Source organism: Melanerpes formicivorus, unplaced genomic scaffold, assembly GCF_026170545.1.
Source record: "Melanerpes formicivorus ecotype bairdi unplaced genomic scaffold, bMelFor1.0.p_v2 SCAF_4, whole genome shotgun sequence".
NCBI classification, from domain to species: domain Eukaryota; kingdom Metazoa; phylum Chordata; class Aves; order Piciformes; family Picidae; genus Melanerpes; species Melanerpes formicivorus.
The window spans coordinates 34,110,270-34,128,068 of record NW_027142356.1 but is presented as its reverse complement, the minus strand read 5'-3'; the positions used below and the strand labels follow the sequence as shown (position 1 = coordinate 34,128,068).

Sequence of the window (17,799 nt, the reverse complement as noted above, 5' to 3'; positions counted from 1 at the left end):
CAGTTCTTCTACAAAGACCTCATTACACTTCTATACCAAGTCTAAAACAGCATTGCCTCCTGTTGATTCAGTGACAACTTGGTGACTGAATCACTGGGCTAGCAACTCCTGCAATATGAGCTGTGCCATCACTAGCAGCAGTTATTGCTATGATCTCCAAGAAATTAAATTCTGTAACAAGACAATTCCCACCAGCATTTCTTGCCAACACAAAAACACTCTAACCAACTCCAAAACCTTCTTCTAGGAATCTGCAAGCCCAACACTACCCCAGCAGAACTTCCCAGCATCACACCTTAAAATGATTTTGAGCAAGACTATTACACAATGCCATTCTTTTTTTTTCCTTCACATTCTACTTGGATTATGCATAGCTTTTTTGCCTTCTGAAATGCATCCTTTGTTTTGACTAGAGCACTAGTCAAAAGGTTTGTCCATCCCAACTGCTGAGACTTTTAAAGCACCGCTATAGTCAGGTTTACCCGATTTTATTCTGCCTTGTGGAGATAAAACCCAAATGTGGAGATCAAGAAAGTGAGGCAGAAAAATTGGGGAAGATTCATACAGGGCACTTCCATCCATTACAAAACACTTATCTCTATAAACAGACTCAAAGGAATCAATCCTTCACAAAGAGTCATTCCCAAAGATTGGACATTCAATCACATTTATATCAGTAGCTAAGGATCGATAATATTTTGACTTGTCTTTGCTGCCTCATCTTTAAGAGAAATAATCCAGAATTACATTGTCTTGTTTTAGATCTTCCTTCTACAGAACACACAATCCACCCCAGTAGAAACCTTGAAGAGTAAATTCTGCCACTACAAAGACTTTATCACACACATCTTCTCCGCTTCTACTAAAATCCTTTCAGAGAGCAGCTCTGGACCTTGTAATGTTACTCTCAGCAGACAACAAGCTCTTGTATTCTCAGTGTTCACCATAATCTCTGATCCTTAACCAGGAGTCCCTCAACAGAGGGGTCTGCCTTCTTTCTGCAACTACTCCACCCTTTTTCCTGAGCTTCCCATGCCATCTCCTCCTCTCTTCTCCAATCTGCCTTTAAAAAATGGGTGTTGTTCATGGCCTATTATCCCCTTCACTAGTCCAGCATCTTCACTCTTCAAAACTTTAAGTTTTTCTTTTGCTTTTTCATCTTCTGTGAAGAAAGCCAAGACACACCACAACACATCAACACCACAGGAGCACATTGAGAGAAGACAAAAACTGCACTGTTGTTACAATTCCTCTCCAACACACAATTTACTACTTTAAAAATAAATTTTCAAAAATCCAAGTTTGATATTGAGGTAAGCCTGCTACTGCCTGAAGACTGAAAGTAGAGGAAATTCCTTATTTTAGAAGCAAGAACTGTAACTGCAGCAGAATTTGTTATGCTTTCTAAGAAGCCTCCAAATTCTACGCTTATTTTGACATGTAAGCTATTAGAAGACAAAAAATAACTACAAGTACTTAGCATAAAATCGCCTGTTAGCAGAGTTGGCAATGAGTGGATAGATACAAAACAAAAATGAAGGAATGAGATGAGTTTAAATATGTTTTTTAATTACAAGGCTGGTAGTTTTTGCCATCTGTGTTGAACCCTCCCTCAGTGGAAGGAAAAAAAAGAGCTAACAACAAACCCCCCAAAACCCTCACACTTTCACACCAGCCATGGCTACAAAATACATTAAAAACTGGATGATGATGTCATGCAAAAAGAAATGGAGTGAGATTATTCTAGAACCAAACAGCTCTGCTTGCCTTCTCCTTGACACTACCTAAGCATCAGACCTTTGATTCCTACATAACAAAATTAATCTGAAGATACTTAATAGGCCAAATTCTCCATCAGCATACATTTAAAACTGTTGTGATCAGAATAAAAAAGGCAAAATTATATTTGGTAGCAATCTTAAGAAATTAAGGTTCTGAAATAGCAGCTATTAAAAAGAATAAAGTAGTGTCAAAATGAATTATTACTTGTGTGCTCTGAGTGTATCTGCTTCACCTTACATACTCAGACACCACGTGAAAAATTCATATCAAGCATCTTTGGGTATAAATGCTGAGATGGTAACTAAGGATTTATGAAAATAAAAAACACCACACACAAATATAAGTTTTTTTTTTTCCTTTTAAAAATCTCCTTTAAACAGAATTAGAATTGGAATTTTACTTTTAAAACCCAATGGTTACTTCTGAAGAACTGTATGCTTAAAAAAATCCCCCAAACCACAAATTCCTGCTATTCCATACAGCCATTCACTACCTGCACTCTGTGATTTTATAGGTCCTGTAACATGATTTTTTCCCCCCTCCATCTTAATGTGAGCATACTTTATGCCAGATAAAGTACTGGTGTTCTCTGTTAATCTGGTTTTATAGAAAATAACTCACAGAAAACTGTAGAAACATATGCATATATTAAAAACAAAATCAACCAGAAAAAACCTCACCTGAGAGGACACACATATAAATGATAAATGACATTTGTAAACAAGGCTGGTTGCAATAAAAACAGCTACCTATTAAAACTCTGTAACCATTCAGTGCTTTAAGGCATCCAACTGCCCCAGTAAGTTTTAAGAAGTGACAGAAACATTAAAGAACAAACAGAACTTTCTCCACCAAGGCCACAGTACGCTAGCTTGCGAGGGAGGGCGTGCATTTACAAGATGTTTTCCATCACTAATTATTTCCCCATCACACCAATGAAAATATTATCTTTCAGGCAGAATTTTTTATCTATTGTTTTATTTCATCATGAGGTAAATTTGCAATAAAGTTTTTTCTTTGCCTATCTAAAAAGCTAACAAAAGAGAGTTACTTCTCTAATACAGCTATGATTTACAAACGTAAAGTAGATACTTCTGAACATCCAAATATTTTATGCTGAAACTCTAGGGATCAGTACTGAGTAAGCCAAATTAAGTAAGAAATACTTTAGTGAGGCACTGGTCCAGGTTGCTCAGAGAAGTCATGGGGACCCCAAGCATGGAAGTGTTGGATGGGGCCTTGAGCAAGCTGGCCTATTAGGAGGTGTCCCTGTCCACTGCAGAGGGATTGAAATTAAATCATCTTTAAGGTCCATTCCAACCCAAACTATTCCAGGATTCTATGATTCTACTTCACCCTAGTCTAAAGCCATGCTAGTAACATTAATCAATCATACTATAAAGCTACTAGTGTCTCATAAAACTCTTCTGACCCTCTCTCTCTGTTACCTCAACAGTCCTACTCAACACCAAAAACTGGCATGAATGTATCTCAGGAGTTACAGAAATAGATCATCACAATTAAACCCATATATTGCTATTTTTGCAAAAGGCCAGGAATGCTCTGTGTCAAGCCAGGAGCTGAGCAGAAAATTCCAGCCTTTCAGTAGCAGTTTATTCCATTAAACAATTATTTGTATTAATAACTTCAAAAACAAAATCAAGTTAATTCTTAGCCTATCTCCCAACCTCTTGCAAATCTGTGGATGAATGTTCAAAGTTTGTTGGTTTTGTGTTGTTTTGGGGTTTGGGTTTGGTTTTCCTAGAACTGCTTTGTTTTCTTCTACTCTTTTGCTACAACACCATTAGGTGTCTCAACTTACACCTTCACTGGTACATCAGAAAAGGGAGATCCTAACAAAAGCTCCTGTCTTAGGCTGCTAAGAACTCAACTACTAGCCTCTCTTCTCATTTCCCTCACCTTACTACTTCTCCTCAAACCAATACTCTATCTTCTTAACCTTCTGCCATCCCAGAGTAGCTCCAGACAGTACACTATACTTGCACAGCTCACTCTTTTACAAGAAATGTGAAAATAAAATAAAAAAGGCAGCATCTCTCACTCTACTAGAATGCAAAGTGCAGGACACTGTGCTGCAGCAAAATAGCAAATTCAACTTCAAAAAACATCAAGTTCTGGAAAATTGTTGGTTTGGGGTTTTTTTTTCCTCAGTCACAAAGAGATACCAAGTCAAGAATGTCAATACTTTGCAAGTATTCCTTCAGATTCACTAGCATCAAGTGCACCTCCAGAGCCCAAGCTTGTTATTAGGAAGAAGAGAAGCAGAAATGTCACATAATTACCACAGTCACAGCTATGAAGTATATGCAGTGCACTATCAGTTTAGATCAGCAGATTACATTTGCATTCTCAGAAAGAGCTCCTGCTGACCTTCAAGCACAGAGCACTGCTCATCTGTGAAACAATCCAATGTCTGGGGCAAAGTAAGAGAGGCAAGAAGCCTGTCTGAAGCAGTTTTCCTAGATAAGAAAAGGTCAATATAAAGAAATGCATTTTCTTAGAACATTCCCACATTTTTTGACCCTACTTAAAGTCTTGACGTTCTTTTTGCTTCTCACATTCTATTTCATCTCCTTGCATTCACATATAATTAAGACATGTAATTTATAGAATTATGCCCATTTTAGTAAAAATGTGAGACTACTGTTACATACCAATTTATTTATTTACTGATCAATGTGCTAGTTTACTAACACACAACTCACATTTTAATGTAATTAAGAAGTTACAAATATGAACCCTGTCTGAATTCTGTAGTAATGGTAATAGACTCAGACTAGAATTTTTATATTTATCAGAGTTTTATTCACTAAATGCACCCCAAGATTCCTCAATAAAATATCTTCATGTGAGATTTAACCTGTTTCAGCCTTAAATTTCCGTATTATTACATGTGTTTATATACAAGAACAATACTGAAGGGGATTTTCTTTTTCCCTGTCACAATACATAACATCTCAAAATACTGAAGTCTTTATTTTGCAAGATGAACCTGAAGCATCCTTAAGTTTTGGTAAAACCATTTAAGGTATCTAAATACCAGTTCTTGCTATCTCTACCAAACACTGTAGGAGATTCTACTTAACACAACAATTTAAACCAGTGTTTTCCCGCTTTCTCCTGGGAAAACTGATGTAAATGAGGGGGCAGGATAGCATGCAAGTGTTCATACAACTGCACAGCAAGAAAAATCTGAATTAAAATTACCCCAGTAAGAAAACGCTCTCATTTTAATCTAACTCCCTGATTTGATTCACCACAAGCACTGGAATTAAGAGGGGAGCACTAAGTGGAAAGAAACCAGGGTGCAGGAGGAATGTGACACTGCTCCTTGGCACTGCCTTAGGACAACTTAAAAGAATTTTGAGACTTCAGCTCTCATGTCTGTCTAAACTATTTCTGACAAAATCCTTGTGGCAGTCACCAACACACTGAGGTGTAACTGACACAGCTATGTTGGCATAAGCCCTCAGTGCAGTTATGCAATCATTGCTTCTCTCACTGAAGGACAGCGTGGCTAACTGGTAAAGCTATGCCATGAAAGCCATGGAAGTAACAGCATACTCCCATGACATACTCACCCATGCTGGCAGAAGAGCCCCTACACAGCTACAGGCTGTGCCTAACTATGCAAGACATTTACAACATCTAGAGGCAGTAATTATGTGCAGAAGCTGCCTGAACCTAATCTGAGTGCCACTGAGAGATTCAGCATCAGCACAGGCACAGTGCAAGGGACTCCCATTCTGGACAGCCCAATTCAGGAAATCCTGCATGAGCAAGCCATTCTGCAAGAACACAAGATGTATTTTCCTTATCTTTTTATGCACAGTTCTGTCTTTGATGCAAAGCAACTGAAAAATGCAGAAAATGTACAGTTTAATAATCAGTTTGAACCAAAATTTGTAGTCACTCTACAACCAGCAAAAACCATTTGATACAGATTTCACAATCATTCTGCAAATCTGCCTTACTTAGGTTGTTAGTAATTCTATATATTAAGGAATCAAAGGATTCACCTTATTTTGAATCAATTATGCTAAATCACTCACAGTCCCAGAGCTTCAATGCTTGCAGAAAATAGCTCAGAACAGTTTTTCTGTACTAGCTTGCCATATGGACACCCTTGTTCCAAAGGAGAAGGGCTCACCTAAACACCCTGAAGGCTCTAAAACCTTCAAAAAAAAGAAGTAAATACAAAGCAGCCATCACAATCTCCATTTGCATATGCCACTTCATTTCACAATAGCCTCCTGTATTTAAACACATCTTAATATAGCAAAAACTTTAAAATACTTTCTTGTTAGCTTTCAGCTAAAAAAGTGGCTTAAACTAAACAACCTATTCAAGTAAAATAGGGACTAATGCATTTGTGGGCTTGGTGTTTTGGATTTTTTCCCCCCCTTCATAAAACATTATGTTTTAGGATCTGAAGAAATGCCACCTTAAATCTTAATTTTTCTGAAGTAGCTAGACATATACATTCATTAGTCTTTACCCTTCCCCAATGAACTATTGATCTTACTGGCCAATAATGAGCAGAAACAATGAAATAATGAAAAAAAATAGTTTCCTACCTGTCTTGTGACAACAAAAGTAGGATAGCCCCTATTAGCTTTCCAACAGAGAGTATGAGCTCAGCTCTCTTAGATGTAAGCACAGCCAAGTAACTTGGAGTTACACCCCATGAGTGGCTAGGTTTTATGGTGTTGCCTGAAGCATACGTGCTGAACGAAGCTTCTGCAGCCAGGGATATTCACACCACTGCTCTCCTGTGAGCACACTTGGAAGAGTAGAGAGGAGCACTCCACAGCCTTAGTACAATTCTGTTACAACAGATTAGAGTAACAGGCACAGATCTGGCCCTCAAGGTAATTTGGCTGCCCACAGAGGTATTTTCTTTATTATGCAGACACCATTTTATGAAATACTGGTGGCAAGCATATTCACGTGCTCCCAATATAAATATTACAAATATTAACACTGGTATAATCTGCAGGGAAAATGATAGATAAATCAGGAGTGCAAAAGTGGACTATATCCCTAGAGTGCCTCATACAATACTCTATCTCAAAACTCTCACTCCCTGCCATGAAAGAACTAAATTGCTAATTTTCCTTATCAAAATTGCAGCAAAGTTTCACATAGTTTTTCAGAGACAAAAAAGATAGTCTGCATACTAATGACAAAACCTCACCAAAATCATTTTCTCAATTTAATACCTGCAGCAATTATTAGTGTAAAAGTAATGAAATACAGTAATGACAACAGTCCTTACTGGGATTATGACATAGGCTGGAAACCATTTAACAGGTGAATAATTTAAGGACTACACTAAGTACTTGCACTAGTTTAACAAGCTTAATGTAACTGGAAGACCATCAGACAACTCAGGACTGGACTGTTAACCACCACTTTCTTGCAGTTTATAGTTACAAAAGTTTACATTTAAATTTCATACTGAGTAAAATGAACTAACCTTAGGACTTGTACACTTCTTTCCTATTAAAGCCAAACGCCTGGAAACAAGCACAGAAGAATGAATGGGAGAGTGGGAAGTTTAAGGGATTTGCTAATTCCTAACATCTCTTAGGTCCACAAAGAATTGTAGTTGGAGGGTATAATTTGGAAACTGTGGCTTAACCCCTATTCCCTATCTAACCCAGTCCTGGAACCAGTAACTGCTCTCTTTCCTCACGTATTGAAGAGATAACCAAAGACAAGCAACTGAGCATGACTCCAAGTGAGATCAAGCATTTTTTCCCCTCATTTTCTACTTACTCCCAAAATCTTTATGATTCTGTCAACTGATAGGAGAAATCTGGACTCTACTGAGTATGTGTTAACATGAAAAAATGCCACTAACTGAGCACAGGACTGAGCAATGGATCTCTCCTCCCCTTCATAAATATTACCATTACCTGCATGTGGTGAAGTCATAGGTCTGGCCAAACGATCGCTAATATTCTAAGTGAAGTATTCTGAATCATGTATTTAATTAATAGGTATAATGCCAGTGCTTATGAGAATCTATGTAATGCTGACCTTAAAACTGCAATGGTATTCTATTCATAGAACTTGAAAAACAGCTATGTGGTTCATGTAAAAACTACAAGGAAACTAGTAATTCAGAGAGATCAACTTGGAAGCAAGAATAAGCAGCAGCCCTTTGAAAACTTCCTAGCAAATACATTTTGGGTTGAGCCAACTATTCTTTAGTTACCAAGATAGTGACTTAAGGACAAAGTTGTATGAAGGCAAAGGTCTACAGATCCATGCTGCATTCTTTTCCAGTACAAGCTGGAAGATCCAGCCAAACACACCACAGACAATTAAGAAAACCAAAGATGCCCAGTAATTGTGTTGCAGTATCCTTCCAATCTTATTGCAAGAACCAGGTCTAAACCTTCTCTTGCCTAAAGTCACAGGTATGGGCTGAAACGCACAGTAGACCAAATTATTTTTTGCAATGGATAAAGGACCTCACAAACTATTTTAAAGTTAAGATATCTTCACATTTCAGAAAAATACAGGTTGAAGAATGTATCTTCCACATATCTGTTCTACCTTCAGGGTTCCAACCTGGAACTTCTTCAGCCTAAAAAACCTGACAGCTTTGCATCTACCAGGAGAAACTCAGCTTCTGATCTGAAAAGGTTTCACTGTGGTCCTACAACAGTGGAAACTTCTAAATTGAAAAAGCAAAGTCTACTTTAAAAATCTTCTATTTGTTTACAGGGGAACATTTTTACCAGGTGTGGCAGCACAGCTGAAGTCTGTTTTTATTTTCACACACATAAAAACCCCACAGTAATTAAAAACAAGCATACTAGAAATACAGAATCGTGTAGAAAAAGATGTTTCAGTGGCCTCCAGCCCTAGCTCCTGCACAAAGCAGGTCCAATGAGAGCAGGTCACTCAAGAAACTGAGTTTTGAACACATCCAAGAACAGTGTCTGCAATCTCACTGGTCATTCTGTTTAAATGTTTAATTATTATAATGGTGACTTTCTTCCCAGCATCTAGTCAGAATTCCCCTGACTGCTGCCTCTCATACTGTTTCTGTGCATTTCTAAGACAAGGCTGGCACTTCTCCAGAGCCTCTCATCAAGTATTTGTGGATGACATGAAGATCTCCTCTGACCAGTTCTCTCACATTCTCACACACCATATGCTTCAGTCCCTCAACCACCTTGAAAAGTGCTCTGCTGGGCTTCCTGCACTTGTCAGTGTCCTACACTGGAAAGCCCACATCTGGACCAGCACACCAGATACAGTCTCATAAACACAGAATAGAGGTGAAGAATCACTTTGAACCCAATGCCTAATGGCTCTTGCTAATGCAACCCAGTATGTGGTTGGTCATCTTTGCCGTAAGAGCACTGGTGAATCATGTTCAGCTTGCTCTCCATTAGATCACACAGGTCTTTTTCTGTCAGCCTGCTTTGCTTCCAGTCAGTTTCCAGTCTGTGTGTACTGATGCATGGCTTATTTCCTCCCGGATGCAGGATTCCATACCTACTTTAACTTCAGAAGGTTCCTGTCCATTCATTTCTCCAGCCTACTAAGAACCCTTTGCATAGCAGCCCTTCACTCCAATGCACTAACGCCACCCCCATCCTCAATGCTTTATCATGTGCAAGCCTTCAAGAGGCTGAACAGAGATGGGTACTAATTAAGAGTTCTCATCTTTATTCCTTTTTTAACTTAATACCTTTAAATTAACTAGTTGTGCTCTAGCTTTATTAACAGGAACAGTCCCACTGGACTCACTAAACCTCAACTAACTGTTTCAATCAAAAGTCAAATATATGTATTAGCAGAAAATGGGCATTGCTTAAAAAAGTCTGGAGCTGACTAAGGAACCATAAGAGTTGAGTGGTTGAGGCCTCATCCCAAGACATTCAAGATCAGACTTGATGTGGCCCAGCACAGCCTGACTTAGTTGGAGGTGTCCCTGCTCACTGCTGGGGGGTTGGACAAGATGACCTTTGAGAGTCCCTTTCAACCTGATGCAATCTGTGAATCTGTGTGAATTTGCAAAAACACCTCATTCCTCTGCATCTGCATCGGTTCTACATAATAAATGGGAGGAAAAAAAAGCATTCACATTTTCCAACAGGCCCTTCTAGTAACACTGAAGCATAATTACTACTTAAAAGTTTCCATCTTGGCGAATTCAGCTTCTAGCACCCAAGACCACCCAAACACAAACAAACCGAAGTCATGAAGGTTTCCTGAACCTGCTTATAGCTTTTCCAAACAGCAAGGAAACTTCAGAGATGTCACTAAGCACCTTACTATAAACTGGCACAAATCACAAAACCACTACAGGCAATGATAAAAGCCAACACCAGAGCTATTCACCGAACTCTAAGTGCCTAAGAAGGTACTTGGTATGGTAGACAACTTACTTTTCACTTCTCCCTTTCTCCTGTAAATCACAAGACCACTGTGGACTCCAGAACATTCACTTCCTTCTTGGAAATGAAGTACTTAAAGTTTTGCCATTGCCCTACTGTCTCTGCCTGAACACTATTTTGGATTCAAGCAAGCTACAAATTTTAACTGCTACTTCTGCTATCTGCTCATGCAGATATTCATACTTCACAACTGCAGCTGAGTTTAATTTATTCTCAGCTCTATCTGGGTTTGCCTCCCATGCAGATAAACCCCTGCCTCCCGATATTCATATGAGAGGAACATTTTGCGCTAGAGATACCCAACTCGTTTCTTGCTGGGAGGAAGCTGTTTCCCTATGTCTTACCATCAGCGCCCAAGCAGTAGTTTCATTGTAAGGTGTCCAATAGCCTCTGACTTACAGATGACCAGAAAACACCTTACATTGCCACATGATGAGAAACTAGGTAAACAATTAAACACTGAATCCCTCAGCACTGGCATAAAATAGTTTCTTCTTTCATCATGTTTCTATCCATTGTTAAATGCCATTCAGATTCTTCCTCTCGTAAGATAGCTGCTTACAAAAAAAAAAGGCAGGCAAGGATTTGGCTGCAATTCTATTCAGAAACAGTACCAGCTAACCTTTATCAAATCCTTCTCCCACTTACCACTATTCTCTCTCCACCCATTTATTGGCCTCTCCATCATGCTGAAGCCTCATACTTTTGTTCAAAACATATTTTGTGGCTTTATAATTCCAGCCCATAAAACCTACATGGTAACAGATAAATGAAATGACAGAACAAGAGAAACCAATACATTTGAGCGACTAATACCTTCCCTGAACTAGGCTTTGGAGGAGGATCTGATTTAATGTCCTGCTTACTCAATTCAGAATTTTAATGCAAGCATAGTACAGTGTCCTTCACATATTTAACCAGCCAAGTTACTACCCAGACTAATTTAACAGCTTCATCTTCACTGAGGGTGCTGAACCTCATCTACCTACCATACTTTGAAGAACACTTCTGACAAAGGGATTTTTTAAATCTATTTAATTCAAATATCAAAAATATTTTAAAAGCTACAAAGATGTCTCTTAACTAAACAATATACCACTCCTTAAGTTACTGGGTAAGGCTTATCATAAAGCTAGAAATAATAAAGCAAGCAGAGCAAAAACGCTTCTGTTGCTCAAGTGTGAAAAGACTTTAAATGCTTTTGCAGAATACACAAGCTCCAGACTCAACTCTAAAAAAAGAAAAACCCTTCATCTTTTATCTGTAAACCAGAGAGTAAAATACTCTAAAATCCACATTTTAGTCATTTCCCAGAAATGCCATTTAAGTCAGGAAAACAGCAGTCAGTAGTACGAGAAATGTATTTAGTCATATGCACAGCAAAGATCCAGAGATCTTTATCTATAGCAAGGATAAACAGGCTCTTCAGAACTCTTGCTTCACTGATATTTACAAGTGAAATCTAGTGCTTCCAATATATGCCTCAAACGCAGAAGGAATTAAATGGCATCCATCAGCTCCCTTTCAAAAACATTTCTGGTTCTACCATTTTATTTCAGCCCTAAGGTGAGTACTAAAAGAAAGGAGACCAAATATCCTGAGTATTTTTTTCTGAGCGTGCTTCCCCCCTCTCCCAGGCATTTGTGTTCATACTGCATCTGCAAGGAAAGAGGTGGACTGCTCTTCATGGTCAGGAGTAGCTTGAAGCATGAAAGGAAGAATAATTTAGGTGCAAATAATGAGAGCCACTTCGCCTTCCAAGCTGAACTTAAAACTTCTAAATAATGAATTTAGCACCACCATTCATTAAAAAGTTTTGGTGTGCACAAATCATACAGGACAAATGAAACATTTCTTTTTCCTCTGTGATCTGTAGCATTTAGCTATGCCTCCATTCACCACCTCACTCTGTATGTTTTCATGTTGAGTGGTGCTGACACCATAGTTTGACTGCCTTTGAATGCACAAGCATCCACAAAAAAACTTTGCTTGCAACTTGGGCGATCACTGAGTAATGCTGAAATTTTGCATTCCAGACTAGGGAGTTAGTATATCCTGTAATTGTGACTCTATACATACTGCTGTATCAGTGTAACATTAATAGATGTAGCTTGCTACTGGCAGGGAAAAAAAATAATCCAGACTCTATTGTAATTTCAACATTCCATCATTTTAGTTTCATAAGAATTGTGGTCTTATTGCTGGGGAGCCTTGGGCAGCATAAAAGCTATTTCATCATATTATTTATTTCCAACATTCTGTACTGAGCTCTTCAATGCACAGACTAAACAAACAGGAACAGCGAAAAATCTGCTTACTAGATCCAACCTTTATGGTAAAAAAAAAATTTAGTATGGCCCTATCTTCCCAAAATAAACAGCCTTATATAAGTTAAGGTGGGTTTTTTCCCTACATAAAGGAAAAAGGGTCTTGAAGCCTATAGAAAGCACTTGCAAATAAAGACTTCTTTGTTCCCACAATATCAGCTGGTTACATGGGGTAAAAGGTTTAGATTTTCTAGCTTTGGTGTAAAGGTAACCACCTAGAAATTTCTCCTGGTTTACATGAAATTCTGTATTCGCTGTGCAATACCTTGGTGAGATCAGTCTGGGCGCTGAAGGCAGCTGTACAACAAGGCCCTTACATTTTTCTAGGGGCTAGTTCAAGCTGCATAGCAACAATGCTGTCAGCACACGAGCTAAAAGCACATCAACTACCACTACCCTAAACACATTTTCCTTAAGTCATTCGTTATCTCTCAAAAAAATCTTACCCTCCCGATTTTCCCTCTGCGAATAAGGCTAGATTTCTAAAACATCATCTCTTCTAAGAGTTACATATTCACATTAATATTTCACAAGCATCTAACCTGCAACAACATCCCAAGTAGGACGACAGTGACGACACAACCATTAAAACCTATCTGGCTGATGTCCACCAACTCACATACCGACACAGCAAAAGCTGTACTGATGCAACCCTGCAAAGGCTGTTGTGTACTCCCCCGGACTCATCAGAGCTTCTCTAGCGTCCCCCTGAAAGTAGTCAGCTGCTCTGGCTGACCACCACATACCTCAGAACATACTGTTCAGGAAGCGAGGTAACATGATTGCAATGAGTGAGGGTTTAAAAGCATGTACCTGAAGGTGAGTAAGCCTGCAGTGGGATAAAGGAAGTTCTGTATTAAAGTAACCTGAATAAACAAGGGATTTTTTTTTTTTTTCTCAACCCTCTGCAAAAAAAGAAATACATTAAACCCTGAGGCACTGCTGACCAGAGGGGCGAGTTAAAAGGGAACATGTAAAAGCACGTACCCGCCGCCTCGGCCTCAACGAGCCGCCTCATCCTCCCCCCCACCCCCGAGAGGCGCCTGGGCCCGGCAGCGCGCGGGCGGCGGCATTCACGTGCGTGCGGGGGGACGCGGCAACGCGCGAGCCAGGGGCCGCGGGCTCCCTCAGTGCCGGGCAGGCCCCAGCCCCGCCCCGCAGCCTATGGCCTGGCACCGCGATAGCGGCCAGCGGGGACCGGCGCTGAGGACCCTCGACGGAGGGCCTGCCCGGCCTCATCCTCAGGCCACAGCCGCCGCCGCACTTCCTGGGCCGGGCCCGGCCCGCCGACCAAGCTGCCTACTCGAGCCGCCGGCGGCTCCCGCTGCCCACTGGGGGAGGGGCTCCGTGGCCCCCTCATCCTCCTCCTCCAGGCGACTGCCGGGCCCCGTCTCCCCATGAATCGCCATTCCCCTCCCTGAGGCCATGAAACAGGCCCACCCCCAGCGCGGGGAGGTGGGGCCGAGGGGGAAGCGGGGTCCCCAAGCAGGCCGTCGGGGCGCCCGCACCGTCCCCCACTGCCCCTATTCCCAAACACACACACGGGGAAGGGTGGCGGCGGCACACTGAGGGAGCAGGGAGAGGCTCTCACCTCCTCGCTCTTCAACACCTCCTTGAACTCCCGCTTGATCCTCTGCACCGCGATGTTTGCCATCTCCGCAGCGGGCACCCACTCGCCGCTGCCTCCGAGCCGGGCCCAGCGAGCTTCGCCGTCGCCGCCGCTCTCGCTGTGTAACTCCCGGTCCCACCAAAATGGCGCCCACGCCGAGCATGCGCGTTAAAGCAGCCGGCTCTGCCGCCACCGCCACTCAGGAGGGGCCGCCGTGTTCGCGGAGCGGAGCGGGTATCGGGGCCCTCCGATGGTGGGAGTTGAGCGCTAGCCAGTCACGGTGGCGGTAACACCACTGTACGCTCTTGGCCTCCTTTTCTCTACTGCCCCCGAGGGAAGGATGCCGCTGTCTCCTGAGGAGGCGAGGGAATTTCGCCCCGAGAGATACCTGTCTGCCTCCCTCTGCTTCCCGGCCGCCGCTCGCCGTGTCGTGGGCCGGGCGGGTTCCCAGAGAAGGCTGGCGCGAGCGTAAAGAGGATCTGCAGGCACAGCCCTACCGCCGCTGTTGGCGGGCGCGGGGGCAGAATGAAGGCGGTTTGTGTTATCACAGTTCCTGCCCCGGACAACGCAGCCCTCCCGATCTCCCACGCCCGGCCGTGTTGCCGGAGGTAGTCCTGAAGCACCAGGCTGGGGAAGGGTGACAGAAAGAATGCCCTCGAGAGGGCTGAGCAGCAGCTGGGCTGGGCCAGAGGTGGTTCGAGGTAGCAGAGGAAGAGTCTGAGGTGTACCGGAGTAAACAGCTGGCTCAGGGAGCAGCTGACTCGTCAAGACCCTGCACAAAAATAACCAGAGAGGTTTTTATTTGCCTTGAGAATCTGCCCGACCAGCCCATACAGCAATTCTTATCTATTTTTTTCCCCCCCATTACACACGCTGGAGAAAACCAGTTCCTTGCACAGATCTCCTGTGCTCCTTGCCCTCTTTCCCCCCCTCGCTCGTCCCTTGAAGACACTGCAGCACTCAGGACAGGGGAGAACTTGCAGGCCCGGCAGGCCCAGAAGCAGGCAACCCTGAGGAGGCAGCGTAAGCAACTCTTTGTTTTATGGCTTCTGGTTTTAAAAGTAGAGTAAAAGGTGAACGTCAGTCCTGTCTAATGGCCTGTTACATTTTATTGCAGCAGCAAAACGCAAACCACAGATGTTGCTCTGTCTAGAAAACTGTAACAGGATACTAGTATCCATCTCTGCTGAGGTGTGCAAGATACAACATGGCATGGAAAAGCATAAATAGATTTTCAGGGAGGAACATGAGACTGCATTTACAACTGTTGTTTATTCAGGAACTAGAGGCTTTTGAGACCTTCAGGTCTATAGAAAGGTTGTGTAGTGCCTCATCTTAATAGACATTAATCTCAACAAATGTCTGCATCTGGTGTGGCTGTCATCTGCAAGTGCTGTTTATTTATCTCCATCAGTAAACACAGCATGTTTACTATTGTAAACACAGTAAAGAAAGTGTAGGCTCAACTGATAAAAAAATCTAGCAACTATCTGCAGATGCACATAGTCCTTTTTCTCTGTGTTTTTGCTCTTCCTCTGTGGTTTGCCAGGATAAAAGGCCATTTCCCTGCAAGAATGCTGTGCCATGTGCATCTGTTCATCGCATGAGATCTTCAGACAAAATCCTGTTTTGGATGCAATACACAGTGCAAGTTTCTCAGCTGAGGTTTTTAGTTAAATTTGAGAAGGAACATTTTGCATGAGGCCTGATTTCTTTTTAATGACTTCTAGTGTGACTTGGGCCCTCATCTTCAGAGTAATTTAGATATCTAAGTCCCACCAATGTGTCTTAAGTTCCTTTTGAGGAGGTAGGCCATAGCTTCTCTGTGCCTTAGGCTCTCACTTGTAAAATAAGGGTAATAACTTTTCTCTGCCTCTGAGAGCCCATAGATGAAAGTTAGGTTTATGGTGTGCTGAGTTCCTATTGAGTGCTACAGACAAAAATTATAAAGGTAGTATATAATATCTCCAGATTAAGTGCCTGAGGTCTTTTCAGATAGTTCACAGGAAAAAGCTGAGTTCCTAATATTCAGATATTGCTCTGAACAGAGTGGAAAACATGACCTTTATCAAGTGTCAGAATTCTTTGTGTTCCTTTGAGTATGCTTGTATATTATAGATAGTAGATATCCAGCAACAGCCACAGTAAAGGGCAATGATTTTGCCTGATTTGTATCTAGGTTCATTTTCATGTGCTCATTTGGATTACAAATGTCAGAGTCTGTTACTGCAAAAATCAAATTAATATGAATTACTCTATCTCTTTTTCTTAGTAAACCCCACTTCTTTCCCTTGTCCTTAAATCAGCATCTTCCACTTATCTCTCAACTGTTTCATATTCACCATATACTGGGTTATTTTTCTCTTTCTTTTGGTAAAAGAAAGATATAGAAAGGATTTGGAAGGGATAGAACAGAGTTGTGGCAAGTTTTACCAGGATTCAAATACTGCATAAAAAGCAGTAGCTTATGTAATCAGCATGCTGGGGTTATCATTGTATAACTGCTATAGTGTTTTATGCTTTACAGTAGTTTACTGTTTTTAAAAGGACTCTGCAGCTTTTGGGGTCAGAACAGGACCATAGACTAGCAGTGGTTGAATATGTGATTTGGGTTGTGGGTTTGGGTTAGAGTTTATTTGGAGAGGTTGGGTGGGGTTTTTTTTGTGATATAAGAAAATGGTTACAAAAAAATGAGAACATAGGCTCTCTGGGTGATTTCAGTGACTTCCATGTCTGACTTCATAATATATTGTACTGTATGTTGATAATATAGTCCTGTGTCTATCCTAATAAAGTTCTCATTAGCCTTTCACCCTTAGAAAAATCTATACACAAAAATTTGAATCCACTGAACATAGCTCACTTTTTGAATTCAAAAGTTTGCAGTACATCTGATTTCAGGATATAGTTCTTTTATTGATGTCATCATCAATTTAGCCTTGTACCAAACAGTTCTCTCAGTAGCAGCTTTCACAGACTAAAAGTTGTTTTATGGTTTTGTCAGTTGGTGTTGATTGTAACTACAGTGGGTGACACAATTCTGGGTATCCATAGATCATAGTGTCATCATAGTATAGTAGACAGATAGTTCAGTAGTTTGGAATGGTGCTTTGAAGTACTTCTGGAAATGTATTAAATGAAGTTCAAACTATTCCTGCAGTAAGATATACTGCAGGAAGAAGGTTTATAGGATCAATGCCCGTAAAGTTAAGATCAGTTGTTGTAAGACCTCAGCCCAGTCTCTCACTGTGGAAAGGCAGCCAGTGTTCATTAGCTGATGCTAAGACAACCAAACATCCTAAACAGGGTACAATTGCCCATGCAATATGAGATATATTAGCTATCCTGCAACCTATACGTAGGAAACAGTTCCCCACATTTTCATGGGAAAGTGCACAAATTGCACATGTTGGACTCTTGGACTCACTTGCTGTACGTACAGGATAGTCATAGTGTATGTGCCTGTCCAGAGAAGTTGTGGAGGCTCCAAACCTGGAAGCATTCAAAGCTAGGTTGGATGGGGCCTTGAGCAACCTGGTCTAGTAGGAAATATCTCTGCCCATGGCAGTTGCTGGAACTAGATGATCTTTAAGGTCCTGTCAAACCAAACCATTCTGTGGTTCATCTGTCAGACCAT

The 17,799-nt window shown here is 41.3% G+C and overlaps 1 protein-coding gene across 1 annotated transcript in view; it reads right to left on the bottom strand.

The window, feature by feature from the left end:
- Positions 1-14,706, bottom strand: part of UBE2K (ubiquitin conjugating enzyme E2 K) — a 47,020-nt gene extending 32,314 nt beyond the window's left edge. The window contains exon 1 of the mRNA XM_068137584.1: positions 14,145-14,706. Within this exon, the coding sequence (XP_067993685.1) occupies positions 14,145-14,207 (63 nt within the window). The 5' untranslated portion in view covers positions 14,208-14,706. The remainder of the gene's footprint in view (positions 1-14,144) is intronic.
- Positions 14,707-17,799: the final 3,093 nt, after the last annotated feature.